We start from the raw sequence: 23,697 nt of genomic DNA, 5'->3' as shown, positions 1-23,697 counted from the left end.
TCCGTTCAGAAGGACACAACATCTTGGAACGTTCAGATAGAAATATGTTATGTAGAAACAAACATGCCTCTCCAACATGTGGAACAAGGAATCATGTCGGCTATATTCATGGCATTACTATCTGCAACGTTCGACAACATTTGGCAACTGAACGTGGCCCAGGTGTGCTAGTTCAGGGCTACAACAAAATTGTGAAACATCTGTGGGTCCCCGAGGAGAGGTTTGAGAAACAAGGGTATAGACTACACAACACAACAACCAAATAAGTAGGCCAAAATGTCTCCTTCTAACAGACTCTCAACCATTAGCAAGAATTTATGAAGACTACACTCTACAAAAGTGACCCACCTTTCTTCTAGACTGAGCCCCAAATGGTAGCCCAGTAAATGTTGGGGGCCATGTTATACTGTTGATGAGGTTTATATCTTGTAAAACAACAAGGGGGAATTTTTTATTTGAATTTCATGTTTGTTTTATTATTTAAAAGTGGAACATGAATTGCCTCATTCAAGTCACGAGTGTGTCCAGAAGTTAGAGTTTATTGACCCCCTTGCCACCCTCTGGAAGTCACCCTCGGAGTTTTGACAACAACACGCGTCAACAGAGGGCCCTCAGAGCGAATTGGTAGGGGCGATGGGGTGGTTTGGGATTCACGGTCTCTTACCAGCATGATGAGGCAGCGGTTCTCGCTCCAGGCCCCGTAGCAACCAATGAACCCCAGCAGAGACAGGATGGCCCCCAGGCACATACACACATAGCTGATGGTCACCAGCTGTGCCGAGAAAGAACCCATCACCTGGACAAAGGTGGCCGCTCCGTACCTGATCCACACACCTAGGCCAAACAGCACAAGGCCACTCACCTGGATGGGGGAAGAGATGGACTATAGAGTTAGAATGACTAGAATGGATTCACCTGGATGAGAGAAGAGATGGACCAGAGTTAGAATGACTAGATTGTAGGACCTTCTGATTGAAGACGGTGTCCCGTGGGGGAACTGGTCCATATTGGGTTAGAGAATGAGATGCGCATCCATGAGATTGAGGGTATTGAGAGAGTGTATTGACATTGGACATTCTGATTGGGTGAATTAACATGAGATTGATCATATTGATGCATCATTATCGTGTTTTCCCCAACATTTACTGTAGATGTGGGCTAAGAGTTGTTCAAACTAGATTCTGAAATGAATGCAGGGCCTCAACTAAACTATATGGAATTTAAAACGTTGGACAATCCTGAGCATACCATCTGTAACACATAGGGCCAGTTTCCTAGAACAGATTAAGTATTGGACTAAAAAGCTATTTGAATTGAATGTATTTGGGGTAACAGACATATACAACAAAACGTACAATGTGGACCCAGAGGATATCACTTGAAAGTATTAATTAAAACGCTTGTTTCCAAAGTGGTCCACAATGGTAAAAACAAGAACACATAATGACTCAAAGGGAAGACAAATTTACAAACAACCATAAATACATTCATTTATATTGACATCCTAAAAAGTGGCACCATGGAGATTCAATGGAGATTCTCGGATTCCCTGTGGTCTGACGATTCTATCGAACTTTCACTCCAACCTACATGTTGTAGTGAATGTAATCGTTCTGCAGTGCGGGTTTGATTGAGGTCCAGCCTAATAGCCTTTTATGGTATAATCTACAGATAAACCCCCACCAAAAGCACACAAAAAAACGGTGCACTTACAAATATGATGCCACTGAGTAACATCATTAGGTACCTCAACAGGCCATACAGGTGATGTAGTCTGGACATGACTGACTGCGCTGTAATGTCATGAACCGGTTGGTTCAATCTACGGAAACCATACATACAGGTTAACATTTTTCACATAGACCAATAATCTGGACATTTTCAATACTCAACGTTGTTGTTGAATTGTTATCCATCATTGACATGACAAGCACTCATTACATGCAAAAATAATGTTATCCAAAGTTAGCTAGAAGTTAACTAGCTACTATAGGCTTGGATATTTCATATTCATTTGGAAAAATTTGCATTTTTAGCTAGTTAAATAACGTTAGCTAGTTAGCTACTGTATCACCCTTGCTTTAATAATGACCAGAAAAATAATAAAATTGGCCAAAGGCAAAAGCTAAAAGTTAAGAAATTCCTTATTAGCTGTTCAATAATTGACAAATTAATCAGTTGCACTTGCATTCTTAATTACCTTTTTGTAGGCTACAAGTGGTATTTAGCTAGCCCAGCTGACAAGCTAACTTGCTATTGGTATCTTCTTTTGACAGGGGCACGAGCACGAAACCTTCATAGCAATGCGCCCCGTTTCCATGGCAACGCAGTTCTGGGTCATAAGGTCATAATCAGAGGTGTCACAATTAACATTTTGTAACAATAGATGTAGCTCGAGGATACAATGTAGTTAACTTTATTTCTATTGTGCTTTTCAATAGCAACCTGGTCTCAGAGCATTTCATATTATTCTGTATGTAAATCTATGACACTACAGCGCATCGGAAAGTATTCAGACCCCTTGACTTTTTCCACATTTTTGTTAAGTTAGCCTTATTCTAAAATATATATTTTTTATCCCCTCAGCAATCTACACACAATACCCCATAATGACAAAGCAAAAAACAGTTTTTTAGAAATGTTTTGCAAGTGTATTAAAAATAAAAAACGAATACCTTATTTACATAAGTATTCAGCGTGTTGTTTCCATTGATCATCCTCGAGATGCTTCTACAACTTGATTGGAGTCCACCTGTGGTAAATTCAATTGTTTGTACATGATTTGGAAAGGCACACACTTGTGTATATAAGGTCCCACAGTTGACAGTGCATGTCAGAGCAAAAACAAAGCCTTGAGGTCGAAATAATTGTCCGTAGAGCTCCGAGACAGGATTGTGCCCAGATCTGGGGAAGGATACCAAAAAATTTATGCAGCCTTGAAGGTCCACAAAGAACACAGTGGAGTTTGCTGTCAATACAGGTAAAAGTGCTTCATATCATAAAATAAAAATACTAACAAAGACAGGAGGAAGGAGAATGAAAAAATAGCTAATTAAAATCATACATTAAAAGCATCTTCATAAAAGTCTTGTCTTCAGCAGGGATTTAAAAGAGACACTGAATCTGCAAGTCTGATCTAAAAAGTAGCCTAGTAGATGCCAACTTTAGGTGAATATGATTGAGAAACTATTGCAAATAAGAACAAGTTTATAATTTCCTCAAAGAATAAGACAAGAAATAAACAAGTCAGATTGAACGTGGTCATTTCTAAACTTCAATATTTATATGTACAAAAAGAGACACTGTATACCCATTCAAGACAGTTGAAGTAATAACAAAAAAAAGTCTTGCCAGTTAGAGCAAGTGTAAAGCAATCACCTTCTCAACACAAAACATCATGCATTCATGTAAAGTCTTCAAACTTGAGCAAGAAACAATAAGGATAGAGATAAAGGAATCTAATTTACACATAAATAAGTACTGGATGCATACAGTAGGCCCTATACAGTATATGTGGACAGATATTGTTGATATACCATGGAGGTGATCGATTCACAACAGGGTTTTGAACAACGCTCCTTCCGCTCTTATTTTTCTTTTAGAATTGAAATATTTTAATAATCTTTGGTGTTTGAAATGAACATGTCGACTGAAGATGTCATGGTGATGATGATGATTAAACAGGCGTGGTCATGGATGGTCCTGGATGTCGGGGTCCTCAGTGCTACTTGTTACCAATCTGTTGGTAGAGAACCATTGACACCACCATGGCAGCAATCTGAAACGATGACAGGTCACAAGTGTTAACACAATATAATGGTTACGTTCCAAAATGGCACCCTAATCCCTTTATAGTGCACTACTTTTGACTAGGGCCCAAATTGCGCCCTATTACCTTTATAATGCACTACTCCTGAAGAGGGCCCATGGGGCTCTGGTCAAACGTTGTGCACTATGTAAGGACTAGGATGCTATTTGGGATGCAGATAGTATTGTAACAGGTGTACTGTACCTCAAGAGCAGCGATGCCCAGTCCAACAGCTCCAATGATGACAGCGTTGTCCTCGATCAGGATCAGCAACATGGTAAAGCAGCCAATGACATTCTGGAGAGGAAACAGTACTCCAGTATTAGAATTAGATAGCTGTATGGGGATTTCAATTATTATAAACACACAAACACAGGCTATTAAAATGTAAAACCTAGCCAGGGACAGGAGTTTTTCATGACTATGTGACCCAACCAAAGTGTAAGGAAACCCTCCTGGTCTAAACACAGCATATCGGATGACCCTGTATTGTACTATTAGATATCTGTACCGAATTTTCAGCAGCAGCAGCAGCACAGATTTCAGTTTTACTAACAACATGTTGGTGGGTACATGGAGTTAGTTCGGTTCCCTTGAAAAGGGGATCCATCGAAGTCTGTGTAATTGCGGTATCCACAGCCACTTGAACTAGGAGGGAAGCACAGAGACACAAATCATTATGGACATGGTAGCATCTACAGAACACAGTAAGCAACTAGCGTAGCCAAGCACCACTGCCTTCTGTGAAACCTGTAAATAATCTGCATAAGAACATATGCATTTATTGAGTACACAAAAGTGTGCTAATAAACATCCACTGGCAGAGTGGCAGTAAATCACTCCTTAATATGAATGAATGAAGTATACCTGTTCCATGGTGCCATTCCATAGTGAAGTCAGGCTCTCGTCCTTCCCATAGTCTTTTTTAATGCTGGCAAACAATCTTCTCACTAAGGTCCTCAAGAACTTCCTTAGCCTAAAACATACAAAACAGAACACAAACCCATTTCCACAAATTCAGAAAAGCGTTATTGTCCCACATTAGGCAATTTGATTTACTACTGTATAAAAACAGTTTTCATCTGCCAATATGAACAAAACCACCACCAGCACAGCCAAATAAAGTTCAAACGTTCCCCTATTTACTAATTAGTGCACTGCTTTTGACCAGGGCCCATACAGTGTTAATAACTACCTACCAGTGGTGGAAGACGAGGACCACCACGCACCCAGCCACCTCTGCAATGAATATGATCAGGATGATGAATAAAGAACTGAAAGGAACAGACCAAGCATACAGTGGTTAAGGATTTGATGGGAAAAAAAACACAAAAAAACAAGGGGTCAAAATGATGACCAATATGATGGCAGGTCAGAATGATGTTAAAGAACTGGAACGAAACAAAATGGCGACAGACAAGCATACAGTGAGGGCTTCATAACAAAGCAAAAGGTAATGGGTCAAAACTATCACATTAGATCAAAGGTCAAAATTCTATAAATATATAATTGTGTATATCAACAAAGAAAGTCATTTTGCACAAAAAAATACAAATAAATGTTTAAAAAAGTAACAAATAATGATTAATCTCAAAAATAAACAGAGTAAAAGTCAAGTTGGTATTTGTATTAAATCGATTTCTGAATATTTATGTTCAATGGTCAAAGATGACACACCAGCATCAGCATACACCTGGACTCCTTCATGGCTCCACAGCACCCTAGGAAGCCCATGATCAGCAGGACCCCTCCAACCCCCATGAGCAGGTAGGCCACGTTAGCCAGTTGGCCCAGTTCTGCTGGGGCGTCCTTAATGTTGTCTAACACTCCCAGTAGAGAGCCACTGTCCACCTTCACCCACACCCCCACCGCCAGGATGGCCACACCCGCCAACTGATACACACAACAGGGAGGTGGGAGAGAGAAAGAGGAGAAATAGGGGGAGGGGATAGTTTTAGTGTTTGGGACAATGTTGATGAAGAGTACAGGGAGTATACTTTGAATATTCTTTTGAAAACTCTAAACCATATCATTAGAATGCGTCATGGAGAAAAGGTGAATATAAGTGGGGCAAATGTTGTCAAGATCATACAAAATATGGTCATCTCTGCAACCATTACCTTCACAATTTTTGAAAGAAATCCCGAACCCACAGTAATTAGCTAGTATGACAAGGCAGGTTATTCATCTTCTTACTGTGACTAAAAATGACATACAATATTAATTCTGGGTAATATTATAACCAGAGAGTATATAAACTCAGCAAAAAAAGAAATGTCCCTTTTTCAGGACCCTGTCTTTCGAAGATAATTCGTAAAAATCCAAATAACTTCACAGATCTTCATTGTAAAGGGTTTAAACACCGTTTCCCATGCTTGTTTAATAAACCATAAACAATTAATGAACATGCACCTGTGGAACGGTCGTTAAGACACTAACAGCTTACAGATGGTAGGCAATCAAGGTCACAGTTGTGAAAACTTAGGACACTAAAGAAGCTTTTCTACTGACTCTGAAAAACACCAAAAGAAAGATGCCCAGGGTCCCTGCTCATCTGGGTGAACGTGCCTTAGGCATGCTGCAAGGAGGCATGAGGACTGCAGATGTGGCCAGGGCAATACATTGCAATGTCCGTACTGTGAGACGCCTAAGACAGTACTAGAGGGAGACAGGACGGATACCTGCCTCGCAGTGGCAGACCACGTGTAACAACACCTGCACAGGATCGGTACATCCGAACATCACACCTGCGAGGCAGGTACAGGATGGCAACAACAACTGCCCGAGTTACACCAGGAACGCACAATCCTTCCATCAGTGCTCAGACTGTCCGCAATAGGCTGAGAGAGGCTGGACTGAGGGCTTGTAGGCCTGTTGTAAGGCAGGTCCTCACCAGACATCACCGGCAACAATGTCGCCTTTGGGCACAAACCCACCGTCACTGGACCAGACAGGACTGGCAAAAAGTGCTCTTCACTGATGAGTCGCGGTTTTGTCTCACCAGGGATGATGGTTGGATTTGCGTTTATCATCGAAGGAATGAGCGTTACACCGAGGCCTGTACTCTGGAGCTGGATTGATTTGGAGGTGGAGGGTCCGTCATGGTCTGTCACAGTATCATCGGACTAAGCTTGTTGTCACTCAGGCAATCTCAACGCTGTGCGTTACAGGGAAGACATCCTCCTCCCCTCATGTGGTACCCTTCGTGCAGGCTCATCCTGACATGACTCTCCAGCATGACAATGCCACCAGCCATACTGCTCGTTCTGTGCGTGATTTCCTGCATGACAGGAATGTCCGTGTTCTGCCATGGCCAGCGAAGAGCCCGGATCTCAATCCCATTGAGCACGTCTGGGACCTGTTGGATCGGAGGGTGAGGGCTAGAGCCATTCCCCACAGAAATGTCCGGGAACTTGCAGGTGCCTTGGTGGAAGAGTGGGGTAATATCTCACAGCAAGAACTGGCAAATCTGGTGCAGTCCATGAGGAGGAGATGCACTGCAGTACTTAATGCAGCTGGTGGCCATACCAGATACTGACTGTAACTTTTGATTTTGACCCCCCCTTTGTTCAGGGACACATTATTCTATTTCTGTTAGTCACATGTCTGTGGAACTTGTTCAGTTTATGTCTCAGTTGTTGAATCTTGTTATGTTCATACAAATATTACACATGTCAAGTTTGCTGAAAATAAACGCAGTTGACAGTGAGAGGACATTTCTATTTTTAGTTTAGGGAAAGTTTTCCTCAGTACACAAATCTATCCTCACAAAGAGGATAGATTTGTCATTTATGGTCCCTGTGGATCTTGGATGTGACACATTCCTGTTCTGAAGTGCACTTTCTTATCCTGTTCGCTCTCTGAATGACCTTGAAAATATCTAAGGGGTCATTGACCCTAACAGGTCAGGAGGCTTGGGTTCAAAATGGCGGTTATGTGGACATCTACAAGTCCAGAGTGCTAACGAGGACAGGGGAAGTGACAACTTAATTCAAAGCCATCAAACTCCTTTCAGTACTATAAAACCTTAGTGAATTTAATAGCATATTATGCTAAAAACAGAAGCTTTCTATAGACTGTTTTGGTGTTAGTATTCTGATGGAATATAGGAGATGGGGGATGATTGAATGTTAGCTGAATGAAAGTTTAAACTTACAAAGATGGCTCCATTGAAGATGAACATCATAATCTTGAGAAACCCGGAGCAGCACATCTTTGCCGTCTGTTGTTTCCTTCTCCTGAAAAACAAAACGAAACTTCAACTGTGAGTTTAGGAGATACACTTGGACATACAGAATATTTAGTCAGTTACGGTTTCAGGCCAGTGTGTGTGTGTACATAAAACTGTAGAGTTGTAATTAGACAGCCAACCTGTCTGGTTACAAGATTACAGGATGTTATACCAGGCTTGTCTGAGTCATGTTACAATGACATAGCATCCATTTTAGTTACACATTAACCAGGGAGAAGGAGACGGTTCTGGGGCGAAAGAAATGCTCTCTAAATTTAGCATTTTATTTGGTTTTCATGTAGAAATAAACTGGGTTTGGAGTTGAAATGAACAATCAGAAAAGACAACCACCGAACTAACATTTCCATTTGTAAAGCTGTGTTGTTTGCCAGCCAAATTCTAAGACCTACCAATCACAATATCGCTTGCTTCCTTATTTCAATTGTCAGTCCAACACCCCTCAAAAACCCTTAGACTGGTAATACGGATTTCACACCTTGCAAGACAGTACCAGTCCATCTCTTTTACTTGAAGTCGGCGCTACTTGGCAGATAACTGTTAATTAATGGGTCCTGGGCAAAAGTAGTGCACAAGATATGGAATAAGGGGTCATTTGGGACACACTCAGAGTTGATGTTTTATTACTAGAGGTATTTTACAGGCATTGGTATTATTGGAACAGTCAAGGAGTCTTATCAGAATCTTCCTGGCAGTCACTGACGTTCAGTAGCATAGAAAACACCTCCATAAGATAGAGACTTAGCTATCAAGACCCATAATATCTTTATGGTCTGTTTCTTCAGTAGCTTGTTGGCTTTGGTGGGAATTGGAAAAGTGTCACTGGACGAGTCCAAGCCTAGTTGGTTTTGGCCAAAGTTGTCTAGTGTAGCCTATTGTACTTTATTATCATAGCAAAGACTCCACAACACACACAGACATATCGTTTTGAATTGTTATGTCAATCCTGTATTTGTTTATACCCTCTTCTCTAGTAGCTTGCTGGCTTCCCGTGAACTGGAGAAGTGTCACTGGATGAGACCAAGCCTAGTTTTAATTGCCAGAATGACCAGGTTGTTCCTTATTGCTGTTCATGCGTCACTGTCTTTAGTGTACTTTGACAACTTTAACCTGGTACCCACAGGGCCATAAACGTCCCCGTGACCAAGAAATAAGGTTGAGAGGCAGAATGTTACCTGACTACATGTTCTTAAAACAAAGGGGGAGTTTCCCGGACAAGGATTACGTCTAGTCCTGGACTAAAAAGCATGTGTCCATGAAACTGGCCCTAAATGTGACTTATCAACAACACCATCCCAGGAGTCTGTTTCCCTCTAGTTACATGACTAGTGTATGAGAATGCAGCAGCACCATCAAAATATTAACAAGTCATTAATAAGATGCCATTTGATCTCATGACGGTTAGAACTTTAATGTTAACTAGTCTTTCATGCATTGGGCAAAGTTCTCCCCTTAGATACAGGGAGGTTCAAACAGCAGCAACCTGATTCATGTTAATAAGTCATTTATTAAACCCAAAAATCATCTCCCTTCTTACAGATGAAAAAAAAAAATATATATACAATGTATCAGTTAAATAGAACAATTTCCCTGGATGTATATGGTCTGACTTTCTGTTGCAAATTGGATGCAAATGTGACCTGTGTCACAAAATGTATTACATTGAGTATTAGTTTATTTACTGAAGAAAGTACTGGTTTTCATGGAGTTTTTATGTAGCACATCAGACAAGTATGATTATATAATTCAAGTTTGTGTATAGTGGATTATTTTAAATGGAGTAGAAGAATTGAGTCTCTTACCTGTGCTGAGGTGATGACTGTTGAGGTCTGAGAGGAGTGTTCGTCTCCAACAAGTCTCTATCTGGCCCTTTATCCTCACCCCCCTCCCCACAGGTCTCACAAACACACACACGAGGGGAGGGAGTAAGTGACCAACGCACCACTGATTGGTTTGTAGTGTAGGACAACTTCCTTGAGGCTAAAGTCCTACTAGAGGGAACTTTATGGCGGAGGTGAAAACACAACTATACAGTGCATTCGGAAAGTATTCAGACCCATTTACTTTTTCAAAATGTTGTTACGTTACAGCCTTATTCTAAAACGGATTCAATAAAACAATTCCCTCAATCTACACACTATAGCCCATAATGACAAAGCGAAAACAGGTTTTTAGAAATGCTTGCAAATAAAAAAACAGAAATACCTTATTTACATAGGTATTCAGCATCTTTGCTATGAGACTCAACATTGAGCTCAGGTGCATCCTGTTTCCATTGATCATCCTTGAGATGTTTTTACAACTTGATTGGAGTCCACCTGTGGTTATTTCAATTGATTGGACATGATTTGGAAAGGCACACACCTGTCTAGATAAGGTCCCACAGCTGACAGTTCATGTCAGAGCAAACACCAAACCATGATGTCGAAGGAATTGTCCGTAGAGCTCAGACAGAGCCCGGACTTGAACCCGAACTAACATCTCTGGATTGACCTCCCGAGTGGCACAGTGGTCTAAGGCACTGCATCTCAGTGCTAGAGGTGTCACTACAGACCCTGGTTTGATCCCGGTCTGTATCACAACTGGCCGTGTTCGGGAGTCCCATAGGGTGGTGCACAATTGGCCCATCGTCGTATGGGTTAGGAGAGGGTTTGGGCGGGGTAGGCCATCATTGTAAATAAGAATGTGTTCTTAACTGACTTGCCTAGTTAAATTAAGGTTAAATAAAAAAATAGCTGTTTAGCGACACTCCCCATTCAACCTGACAAAGCTTGAGAGGATTTGCAGAGAATGGGAGACACTCCCCAAATACAGGTGTGAAACGCTTGTAGCATCATACCCAAGAAGACTCGAGGCTGTAATCGCTGCCAAAGGTGCTTCAACAAAGTACTGAGTAAAGGGTCTGAGTACTTATGTAATTATTTTCAGTTCCTTTTAATACATTTGCAAAATGTCTAAACCTATTTTTGCTTTGTCATTATGGGGTAGCGTGTAGATTGAAGGAAAAAAACAATTTAATACATTTTATAATAAGTCTAATGTAACAAAATGTGGAAAAAGTCAAGGGGTCTGAATACTTTCCAAATGCACTGTATGCTGAATTTGTCACATTGCTCTTCAGGATCTATTGAACCTCAAGAATACAAAGTATTTCAAACTCCCTTTCATTCAAAGGTATGGTATTGCACTCCCTCAATGTTTACTGCGTGGCGCATCATTTATTTATAGACCAGGAACACTTTATTTTGTCATAACCTGCACACATTGACGTCACTCAGCCAAGTGTTATGACCTGTCGCTAATTCCAATAAGCACTGCTGTAAAAAAAACAAACAGCCAACAACCCAAATGGCACCCTATTCCCTATGTGGTGCACTACTTTTGACCAGGGCCTATAAGGAATAGGGTGCCATTTGGGACACAACAAACCAATCCCTCAACTCTACTCTTACCCCTTTTATGAATGGAACATCTGGAGATAAGAAACATTTAGATTATGTCTAAGATAGACCTACTAGGTCTATGTCAAATGACCACAAACAATGGCAACAAGTAAACTGTACTCCAACACACTCAAAGAAATTCCCAAGGAAATGTATTCATACATGTTGACTTATGGGAGTTCATAGCATTCACCTTACAGTATACAGTAATTAGAAGCCGTTTCTACGACAACCATTGAATGAGGAAGTCACTACATGTTACTAAGCAGTTACTGTAATTGAATGTAGGCAAATTAAGATATTTTGGGATGAAAGAAGGAGAGGTACACCTGACCGGACTTCATTAAATTTACATTACATTTTTTATTTCGTTCATTCGAGGGGATTGAGCAGACAGTCATTAACTGAAATTAATCAAACGAAATCATGCTATGACTTTTACATTTGACCTGAGCACTAAAACATGAACCTATAAAACACAACCAAACCATACACAAATATAGTAAGGCGTTTTTCCATTCAATGTCTGATGTAGAATCTAATAGCTCATTCAGTTCCAGTAGTTAGTGGGACAGTGCAGGAAGGTCCAGCACGGTTGGGGGTCAATTCCTTTTCAATTCAGCCAATGCAGGGAGTAAACTGAAACTCTAAATTCTCCTCAACGCTACTCCATGAGAATAAAAATGGAATTTCAGTTCAGTTCCTGAATTGACTGCATTGAAATTGAATTGACCCCCAACATCTAGTCAAGAAACTTTGGCAAGTTGTTTGGTCAGTCATAGTTGACCTGACATTTTGGTTTTACAGTGTATAGGCTACAGATGAACATTCCTAAGCAATAGCCTCATAAGCCAGCCCTCTAGACGCTCCCTTAGTATAGGGCCTTGGGTTTTTACGCCGCGCAGCCAGGAGAAACTCCCTGAGCTATTGACACTATTAGAGGGTGCTTCCATTATTGCTGCAGTAACATTCAACATCCACATGGGGGCAGTATGATCAAGACAATCAAACATATCTGAACTACAGCACTGAACAACAGTTCTCAGGCTAGGCTTGGGTTGTGGGAAGGTTCCCAGATGAAGTCTCCCCTGGGTACAGATCTAGGATCAGCTTACCCTCCCCAATCCTAACCATTAGTGGGGGAAATGTAAAAATGACCCAAGATCAGAGTCTAGGGACAACTTCACACTACTCCGGGAAGCTTATCCTATAGCAAAATACATTCCATCAGCTCATTCTAAACAAGAGGACTGATGTGAAATATGTTGTTAGAAGCAAAGTGAGTGCAAGAGACTGGGGAACCATTCGGTAATAGGGATAGTAGCAACAATGTTATACAAAACCAAAAGTACATTCACAACGCTAGATTTCTGGCAAGTCAATGAGCGTGTGTGGGAGTGGTTGTGTATTTAATTTTTTCAGTGTGTGTGTGCACGAGCATGTACACGGTATGTATGTTTAAGGCGTTATCAGCAGGAGCAGCCGCCCTTGTCTGGGGGCGTGTCCTGTAGGCTGGGGCCCTTGTGATTGGCCAATGGGCTGGGCTCCCCATTCACGCTCTCGCTCATCTTCTCGCAGATGACGTCGACGAGATGCTCGAACACCTGCTTCACGTTGATGTTGTCTTTGGCACTGGCCTCGAAGAACTGGAACCCTGGAGAAAGAGAGGGAGGAGAACAGGGAAACAAAGGATTACCAGAAGCAACAAGCCTAGCAAAAGACTGACTTGTTTTGTGTTCTCTGTGAGTGTATATGTTGAAGTGTTCATACACAGTATTTGTTTATTTTCTGGGTGTGTACTGTATATATACCAATGTTAGTCTGTCTTTTAAGGTTGCGAGAGACAGGAGACAGACGAGTATATATATGTGTGTGTGCGCATTCTCTGCCACCCAGCTTGTCAGCCAGTCTCTGTCTGTCCTCAGAGAGAGAGCGAGAGGCAGACAGTGTGTGTGTATTCTCTCCTACCCAGTTCGTCAGCCAGTCTCTGACCGTCCTCCGCTGGTACCAGCCTGTCGTCCTCCAGGTCAGCCTTGTTCCCCACCAGGATCACCTGGGCGTTGTCCCACGAGTACGTCTTGATCTGGGTCGCCCTGGAGACCGGACAACGACAATCAATGTACGACTTTCATAACAATAGTATGTATCTACTTACTGTATATAACCTCAGAGGTAAATAGTGTTGGAAAACCCTTGCATTCCAGCTGTTTCATGACTTAACTAACACGATTTTCCAACAACAGGTAAGGGAGAAAGCAGAGCCCCATGGGAGTACTGTACCCACCAGTCCTGTGCACACACACACAGTGAGAGTTAGTGTGAATGTCTGTCAAATTGAATAAACTTGATTGATTCCAGAAGGGGAAATTACCCACCAGTCCTGCACAGCGTAGAAGGAGTCCTGGTTGGTGATGTCATACATGAGCAGGAAGCCCATGGCTCCTCTGTAGTAGGCTGTGGTGATGGTCCTGTACCGCTCCTGGCCCGCCGTGTCCTGTCACACGCGGTTGTTTAGAAGAGTTAGTACCATGTCATCTATCCCTCCACTTAAATAAATACACACAGCACAGCTTAAATGGACGCCTCCAGTTTCAAAACACAATTGGCCTAGGCTTACTGTAGCAACAGACCGGTGAACCACGAGGGCTACTAGGCTAGCATAGAGAAACACTGTCAACCCACACACTGTAGGCCCTGCAGCCCACACACTGTAGGCCCTGCAGCCCACACACTGTAGGCCCTGCAGCGATGGAGAAGCACCTTCCAGATGGAAATATAATAACTTAAGGAATTAAAATCACACATTATGACCTCATTGACTTGAAACAGGGACACCCGTTCTGGTATTTCTATGGGGGTTCACATTGCCCCAGCCCAGCAAAAGCCATGAGGGCCATCCATCATACAGACACATGGTGCCATACCTTATGTGAGTAGTGGGGGAGTATTAGGGGTGAACTGGTTAACTGTAGCCTACTCAGCACAAGACAATGATTAACCCATAAGCACAGCAGAGCAGAGGGAAATCCATGTCAAGACAGCCCTCATGTTTCCACACCCTCTATGTACACCAGGATACAATGGCACCAATGCAGAATACTGTAAACCCGGTCTGACTAACAGAACCCACAACTATAGGGCAAGGAGTTATTCCATCCTGAGCAGGAAAAACTCTGGGCCCTAGTTATAGTAGCTGTAACTAGGACCTGGAAGTTGTTCCTGGTCAGGCCACTAGCAATAACACCTCAACGAATAATCAATATTACAACTAAGCTAATGTGGACGGTTTATCTAGAAAGCAACATATCAGCAGTCATAAAGATATGACCAGTAGTTTAGTGTAGTAGTGAGTAAGCTACTGTGAGAGAATCTTCTAGGCACCCTTTTCCCTATACCTACATAGTGCACTACATAGGTAATAGGGTGCCATTTGGGACGCAGCTCTAATCTTCTTCTAGTGAGAATCCTATCTGACAGACAGTAATATTGTAATAGGCATGTATAGGGCTGCAAGTAGCCTAGCAGTCAAGAACGTTGGGCCAGTAACCGAAAGCTTGCTGGTTCGAATCCCTGACTAGGTGAAAAATGTACTTAACCCTAGTTCCTTCTGTAAGTCGCTCTGGATAAGAGAGTCTGCTAAATGACTAAAATGTATTGGGTGTCAGATTGCACTGTAAGCATATTAGAAAGCAGAGACAGCAGCACAGCCTTCTGCATCTTTTATGAAGTGGACGTCAAGGGATGATGTTCAACGTCAAGTGTGGTTAACATCGAGTGTGAGAGATATAGTCCAACCACAGTCTGCATCCAAAATGGTACCCTATTCTCCATATAGTGCACTACATGGGCCCTGGTCAAAAGTAGTGAATGAGGGAATAGGGTGCCATTTCAGATACAGTACATAATATAGTAAACAGGCACCATGCTTCAAGCAACTGTGGGCCCCTCTGATCTGCATAGCTGTTATTTCAGTGGACAAACATCCTGCTCACTCAGCATACCATCATCAGAGAGAGCAGCCTGCTGGAACTTAAGGGTAAAAAATAATCAGAGAATGAATGTTGTTATTAGCAAAAACTTCCTCTCCTTCCTCCCTTGTCCTGAGTTGGCTGGTAAAACAAACCAGGCGAACATAGCAGGCAAAAAGGCACATTAACAAGCAAGAATGTGCACAAGGATCCTCACACACCCTCCCTCAAGTTTGACACCCCTTCCCTATAACCTTTGACCCCCTTGTTGCCAGCTTGCTGCCAGCTCTTAGGAAACTGTTGGGAAAAAAACATGTTTGACCAAATACAATGCTATTTCTCTGTAAACAAATTAACAGACTTTCAGCATGCTTACATAAAGAAGGGCACTCAACATGTACTGCACTGACACAAATGACTGATAATTGGCTGAAAGAAGATTGTGGGAGTTATACTGTTTTCAGCGCAGCCTTTGATATTATTGACCGTAACCTGTTGTTGAGAAAACGTATGGCTTTTCAACCTCAACTCTGAATCCACGATATGGCAATCTATATAATAGAACTGAGGGGGGTTTTCTTTAATGGAAGCTTCTCTAATGTCAAACATGTCAAGTGTGGTGTACCGAAGGGCAGCCCTCTAGGCCCTCTACTCTTTTCTATTTTTACTAATGACCTGTACTGGCACTAAACAAAGCCTGTGTGTCCATGTATGCTGATGATTCAACCATATACATGTCAGCAACCACAGCTAATAAAGTCACAGAAAGCCTTAAAGAGTGGCAGTCAGTTTTGGAATGGGTAGCCAGTAATAAACTGGTCCTGAACATCTCTAAAAGTAAGAGCATTGTATTTGGTACAAATCATTCCCTAAGTTCTAGACCTCAGCTGAATCTGGTAATGCATGGTGTGGCTGTTGAACAAGTTGAAGAGACAAAATTACTTGGTGTTAACTTAGATTGTAAACGGTCATGGTCAAAACATATAGATTCAATGGTTGTAAAAGATGGGGAGAAGTCAGTCCGTAATAAAGAGACGCTCTGCTTTTTTGACACCACACTCCACAAAGCAAGTCCTGCAGTCTCTAGTTTTACCTTCTCTTGATTATTGTCCAGTCATGTGGTCGAGTGCTGCAAGGAAAGACCTAGTTAAGCTGCAGCTGGCTCAGAACAGAGCGACATGTCTTGCTCTTCATTGTAATCAGAGGGCTAATAGAAATACGATGCATGCCAGTCTCTCTTGGCTAAGAGTTTAGGAGAGACTGACTACATCACTTAGTGTTTTTATAAGAAAAATGAATGTGTTGGAAATTACAAATAGTTTGCCTAGTCAGCTTACACACAGCACTGACACACACACACACACACTTACCCCAGCAGACATGCCACCAGGAGTCTTTTCACAGTCCCAATGTCCAGAATGAATTCAAGAAAACGTACAGTATTAGACAGAGCCAAGAGTGCATGGAACTCCTATCTTATATAGCGCAAGTGAACAGCAAACCTGGTTTCAAAACACAAATAAAGCAACACCTCCCGGCACAACGCCTCTCCCCCATGTGACCTACTTATTGTGTGTATGTACTGACATGTCTGTGGAACTGATAGATGCACACACACTACATGTATATATTTTGTGAAGTATTGTCTTTTTCCAGTAAGACTAGCTGTCGCCATTGGCGTCGGATAACGGGGATCCTAATGAATCAAAATCAAACCCCATCTTACCCAGATCTGTAGCTTGACCCTCTTCTCGTTGCGGTAGACCGTCTTAACCTTGAAGTCGATGCCCACGGTGGAGACGAAGGCAGAGGTGAAGGAGTCATCAGCGTAGCGGAAGAGTAAGCTGGTCTTCCCCACGCTGCTGTTGCCGATGATCAGCAGCTTGAACATGTAGTCAAAGTTCTGGTCCGCGGCATCCTTCTGGGCCTGGGTCTGTTGCTGGCCGGCACCGGGGTCGCTCGCCAGCGCCATCTAGGAGCGGAGAGGAGGAAACAGTTGAAGCAGTGCAACTCTTAGACCAGGGGTGCGTTCAGTACGACACACACTGTTATAACGTTTAATTCCACGGAAACGGTCATGTACCGAACGACCAGTTAAAGAACGTTATGATTATGGTGGCCCAGAGGCCAATTGAGTTGTGCAATTTCAAATGGTCATATTGTTTAGGCCTCACCTCGCCCACATACAGTTGAAGTCAGAAGTTTACATACACTTAGGTTGGAGTCATTAAAACGTGTTTTTCAACCACTCCACAAATGTCTTGTTAACAAACTATAGTTTTGGCAAATCGGTTAGGTCATCTACTTTGTGCATGACAAGTAATTTTCCCAACAATTGTTTAGACAGATTATTTCATTTATAATTCACTGTATCACAATTCCAGTGGGTCAGAAGTTTACATATACTAAGTTGACTGTGCCTTTAAACAGCTTGGAAAATTCCAGAAAAAGATGTCAAGGCTTTAGAAGCTTCTGATAGGCTAATTTACATAATTTGAGTCAATTGGAGGTGTACCTGTGGATGCATTTCAAGGCCTACCTTCAAACTCAGTGCCTCTTTGCTTGACATCATGGGAAAATCAAAAGAAATCAGCCAACACATCAGAAGAAAATTGTAGACCTCCACAAGTCTGGTTCATCCTTGGGAGCAATTTCTAAATGCCTGAAGGTACCACGTTCATCTGTACAAACAATAGTACGCAAGTATAAACACCATGGGACCACGCAGCCGTAATACCGCTCAGGAAGGAGACTCATTCTGTCTCCTAGAGATGAACGTACTTTGGTGCGAAAAGTGCAAATCAATCCCAGAACAACAGCAAAGGACCTTGTGAAGATGCTGGAGGAAACAGGTACAAAAGTATCTATATGCACAGTAAAACGAGTCCTATATCGATATAACCTGAAAGGCCACTCAGCAAGTTAGAAGCCACTGCTCCAAAACCGCCATAAAAAAGCCAGACTATGGGGACAAAGATCGTACTTTTTGGAGAAATGTCCTCTGGTCTGATGAAACAAAAATAGAACTGTTTGGCCATAATGACCATCGTTATGTTTGGAGGAAAAAGGGGGAGTCTTGCAAGCCGAAGAACACCATCCCAATCGTGAAGCACGGGGGTGGCAGCGTCATGTTGTGGGGGGTGCTTTGCTGCAGGAGGGACTGCTGCACCTCACAAAATAGATGGCTTCATGAGGAAGGACAGTTATGTGGATATATTGAAGCAACATCTCAAGACATCAGTCAGGAAGTTAAAGCTTGGTTGCAAATGAGTCTTCCAAATGGACAATGACCCCAAGCATACTTCCAAAGTTGTGGCAAAATGGCTTAAGGACAACAAAGTCAAGGTATTGGAGTGGCCATCACAAAGCCCTGACCACAATCCTATAGAAATTTTGTTTGCCGAACTGAAAAAGTGTGTGCGAGTAAGGAGGCCTACAAACCTGACTCAGTTACACCAACTATGTCAGGAGGAATGGTCCAAAATTCACCCAACTTATTGTGGGAAGCTTGTGGAAGGCATTTGACCCAAGTTAAACAATTTAAAGGCAATGCTACCAAATAGTAATTGAGTGTATGTAAACTTCTGACCCACTGGGAATGTGATGAAATAAATAAAACTGAAATAAATCATTCTCTCTACTATTATTCTGACATTTCACATTCTTAAAATAAAGTGGTGATCCTAACTGACCTAAGACAGAATTTTTACTAGGACTAAAATGTCAGGAATTGTGAAAAACTGAGTTTAAATGTATTTGGCTATGGTGCATGTAAACTTCTGACATCAACTGTACTTTATAAAACGATTCAATATTTGGTCAGTCATTGGACCTGACTATGTGATGATCAGGGTGAATTTCTGACAATGTTGTGAGTCAGCAGGTTTCCTCCATAACTCTCGCTCGCCCTCTCCATTTTCCTGCATCATGAATAAAAGCCAGAGTATCCTGTCCTCTCACCCCTCATCCCTCTCTTCGCTATAGTCCTGTCCTGCAGAATGAATAAAAGGCCAGGGGTAATTCCACAGTAACGGAATTACACTTAAAATGTATGCCAAACAAAAACCTTTGATTTCAAAGTTTAACAAATCATACAACTCTATGCACAAGGACTACTTTTAATAATAGAAGACTGAATATTTTACAAAAACACATTCACTGGAAAAACTGTGCAGATGCAAAGTGTGGTAACAGAATAGTTTGCGTCCACGTTCTCTAAAAAACATCTGCTCTGAATAAAGATTCAACAATGTCTGCAGAAAGAATGGGGTGTCAGCGATAACATGACTCATTGACTTGAGAAATATATATTTTGGTTATTGAACTACAGTAAGTGAAGTCTCCTTACACCCAGTAACAGAATTTCATCATGGGTCTCTGATATGTACTACACAGAAATGGATAATCATGGATATGAACGTCATTCTCTTCATGGTGATGTATCTTAGGTATAAATATGAAATATCCTCCTTGGGTATTATTCTACACACTGGCTATTATTTTAATGGGCTCTGTCCCCAAACAGCAAATTTGGTTGTTCCGGACCAAATCAGAACCAATCATAGACGCCTATGTTTCACAAGTTTGGACATCAAAGTAAAGCACAGTAGGGTACAGTACAGCAGAATAGAGTAAAGTACAGTACATTAGTGTATTCAACTCAAGTCTAATCTACTCTTTCTTCACTGTACCGAACTCTACTTTTCTTTACTGTACTCTGCAAACTTGTGAACACTATGATTTCCCCCATTGTAGCCAATTCCAGATTTGGTAATGGAATTGAGTTTTACAAACAAAATTGATATCAGTAAAAACACTGATTGAGCGGTCTACCTTCACTTGTTACTTTTGTGAACATTCATTATCCTCCCTCCTAATGAGGGAGAGACATTAGAAAATATCTTAAAGATATGTGGGTTTTTGGTAACGGAATTAAGGCAAAGGGCAATGTTTCTTAAACTTAGAGTTTACAAACTAAATATACACTGAACAAAAATAAAAAAGCAAAATGTAGTGTTGGTCCCATGTTTCATGAGCTGAAATAAATGATCCAAGAAAATAGTTCATCTCTCTCCTGGCCTGGAGCATATGAGGGACGCTGAGCTGAGCAGTGCTCTTTGCCTGATTAAGACCGTTTCCTTGGCAACCAGCTCAGCACAAACCATCCAGGGCCATAAAAACTAAGCATTACAGAGACCCAACAGACACGCACACTGAATACAGTAACACGACTAGAAGAAACCAGTGCGTGTTACTGTTGCCAAAATAGCACTTATATCTCAATTCTAACTGCATTCGTGTTGGTCATGTTGGCATCTATGTTTGCAGCCTTTATGGGGAGAATTGACCCATATCAACACATTCAATTTCAATGTAGGCCTTTTTATCAATCATAATACCACACAGGTATATTACCCTCCTTCAAAAGGGACATTCAAAAGCAAAGATACTACACATGATGAGTGATCCACTGCCCTTTAAAATGGAGGTATATTAAGTAAAAATGACATATTCCACTAGTAACAGTTGGGAACATTACAAGTATATTTCAATATGTTCCAACCTGAGGCTGTAATCATTGTTCTATGTGACAAGGTGTAGGTGACGTGACCCAGAGGAAGAGGGACTTGAGTCACATTGGTAGTAGAAGGCAGGGAGGAATGAGGACATGATGCAACATTCCACTCAATGTACATAGTGGGCATATCTAAAAATACCACTTTCCCTAGTCTACAGTGCACTACTTCTGATCAGAACCACATAGCCGAGGTGTGTTTGTTTGTTTATGTGGATGGAAAAGGTAAAGGAGGTCACTTCTTTGAGGTGATGGGTGGGACGCTTTTAATTCCTCCCAACCGGATATGATGACCTAAACAATTTATGGTTGTGTGCGGAATGGCACCATATTCCAAGTGTATATCCCGAATGGCACCCTATTTCCAAGTGGTGCACTGGGGAGTGCCATTTGGAACGCAAACATTACAATATCATGCATGTACGGCCAATAGACCATAAGACTAATATAAAAATGTAAACCGTTGAACTGCCTGCTCAAAGTAAACCGTAAGGCAATACATTCCCAATTCAAGTTGGCCAACAGCTTTCGTTATTTTATTTATTTACAATTGATGGTAATAGATCTGTACACATAGGCCTAGTCTACTCTACTTTGACATAGTAGGCCTAAAGCATACAAAATAATGAGAACACTGGTTGTAGGCACTTGCTGAAAGCTTTTTACATAGAGAAACTCAGGCAGAAGGCAACAGCTGTCCCAAAACCACACGAGCGGTGCTAGTCTAAACTGATTGTAGCCTTTTGCGGGGAAAAAATGATCAAAAACACTCAACTTTGAGTTTGACAATAATGAAAGTGATGCATCTCCGGGCTTCCATATGGCCAATATCTCATTGCTTTACAGCATGAAAAGAACCAAAACACAAAACCTCATAAGAAATGCTCCTGAAAAATACTGTCTTTTTTTTTCTTTACCTCAAATCCAGTGTGTGAATCGTTTTTTTCGTCCACTCCCTCCTCCCGTTCCAACTCGATGTCTGTCTTTTCTCTCGCCTACTGCACTGTACTCCCGGATCTCATGCTCGCTCCTCCGTAGATTTTTTGCGATATGGAAGGCTGCGGAAGTTTCCCTATATTAATCCAGTGTCACCGACAGACCGACTCAGAGAACAGCAATGAATCCACGTTCACACAACCTCTAAACATACAAACTCTGTACGTAGTGTTGCCCGTTTGCTGAACTTCAAAGGTAGTTAACGAGTGCCGTGCGCACAGGGGTGCGCGTTGTGCATTTCAACATTGTTGCTTTTTGTTGTATTGTTAGTTTTCTTATTTTCTCTCCCTCTCGTTCAACAAAGTTTACATTGGTACAGTTCAGAGGAAATGTATAGTCAACCAGGCAAACAAATACAAGATTCTCCACCTTTTCCTCTACAACAGTTACTCAAATATTCTAGGCCTACATTGCTAAATATTAAATCGATATAGATGAGAATACATACAGGGAACAGCGTAGTTAAAAGAAAAACACAATCAGCTTTAGTATCAGCGATAGTGTGCTATGTAGGTATATGAGTAGGGTTTCAAAATGCCAGTGGTCTTTACCAAAAATTCCCCAGTTTTCCACAAATCCTGGTTGGAAATTCCTGGAATTAGGAGGGAATAAGAAATCCTAGAAAACTCCTACCAGGATTTCCTTAAAACCGGGGAATTTGGGGAAAGTTACCAGAATGGTGCAACCCTGTGTATTAGACACCCGTTGATATATTTATACCACTAACTAAACCGTGGGAATGTATTTCTATCTTACCATGGAGGATACCCAACCCACACTACGGTTTTGATTGAATAGGGCCTTATGTATTACTGAGAAGTTCCGACTAGCACCTGAATGCTGCATTATTCGGCCTTCTGAAAGTCCACCCCCACAGTGATGAAGGCAGTCTAGCATACAGTACAGTCCAGCTGACACAGAGATATATGAAAGATATAGTCTAGCTGACTGGCCTGTACCACCCAGGGCTCTGACTGATCATATAAATAATGCTCCTTCCTGCATGAGAAATGGAAAACGCTACAGATCCTGGGCACAAGGCCAAATGGCACCCTACTCATATAGTGCACTACTTTTGACCAGAGCCCTATGGTGTGTGGTCAAAAGTAGTGCACTATATAGAGAATATGGTGTCATTTGGGACGCAGATTCTGGGGGATTGAGATGTAGGAGGCCTGCCATATTGCAGTAGAGTGGATGTGGGTTTTTAATTGGAGCTGTGTGCTCTGAGAAGCATTACAAATATCTTCTGCGTGACTGCAATGTACCACTTATCTCCCAGTGCAATTGTTCTGACTGGGCATAGTTGTCTGGTTCTTAATGATAAGCCATAGGATGGACTGAGTTAACATTAAGTATTCTCACTATCTTTATCTAAATACTGTAATCAAATCCTATTTTAAATATAACGTTTAACATACAAAACAAATTCCTATCTTTTAGTTATCCAATATAACATTAAAAAAAATGAAAACAGAATTCTAATTACTTTGTATTAAAATATATACAACATCGTGTCATACAATAACAAAATACCTCAATGTAAACAACGTAAAACTACAAAAAAACATTCAAGTACAAAATATCAAACTACCCATTTCTACATCATCCCCACACCAGTGTAAAGCAGTGATTGATCTGTCAAAAATATATTACTT

General features: G+C 41.5%; 1 protein-coding gene and 1 pseudogene across 1 annotated transcript; both read right to left on the bottom strand.

Annotated features, from left to right (window-relative positions):
* Positions 1-3,419: 3,419 nt before the first annotated feature.
* Positions 3,420-9,963, bottom strand: LOC120041743 (annotated as a pseudogene).
* A 1,876-nt stretch (positions 9,964-11,839) lies between these two features.
* LOC120041746 (ras-related protein Rab-3D-like) lies at positions 11,840-22,535 on the bottom strand. The gene is made up of 5 exons (XM_038986607.1): positions 21,961-22,535; positions 17,195-17,440; positions 13,876-13,994; positions 13,469-13,593; positions 11,840-13,154 (listed from the first exon to the last, which is right to left on the bottom strand). The coding sequence occupies exons 2-5, from the start codon at positions 17,438-17,440 to the stop codon at positions 12,970-12,972; spliced, it is 675 nt and encodes a 224-aa protein (XP_038842535.1). The 5' UTR covers positions 21,961-22,535; the 3' UTR covers positions 11,840-12,969.
* Positions 22,536-23,697: the final 1,162 nt, after the last annotated feature.

This window comes from Salvelinus namaycush, unplaced genomic scaffold, assembly GCF_016432855.1.
Source record: "Salvelinus namaycush isolate Seneca unplaced genomic scaffold, SaNama_1.0 Scaffold524, whole genome shotgun sequence".
NCBI lineage: Eukaryota > Metazoa > Chordata > Actinopteri > Salmoniformes > Salmonidae > Salvelinus > Salvelinus namaycush.
This window is presented reverse-complemented; position numbering and strand designations above follow the sequence as displayed.

Coding starts and splice junctions, on each gene's coding strand:
- LOC120041746 (XM_038986607.1), bottom strand. CDS start 17,440: ATGGCGCTGGCGAGCGACCCCGGTGCCGGCCAGCAACAGACCCAGGCC. Junction 13,995..17,194: donor GGGTCAAGCTACAGATCTGG/GTAAGATGGGGT, acceptor CGCGTGTGACAG/GACACGGCGGGCCAGGAGCG. Junction 13,594..13,875: donor TTCTACGCTGTGCAGGACTG/GTGGGTAATTTC, acceptor TCCGGTCTCCAG/GGCGACCCAGATCAAGACGT.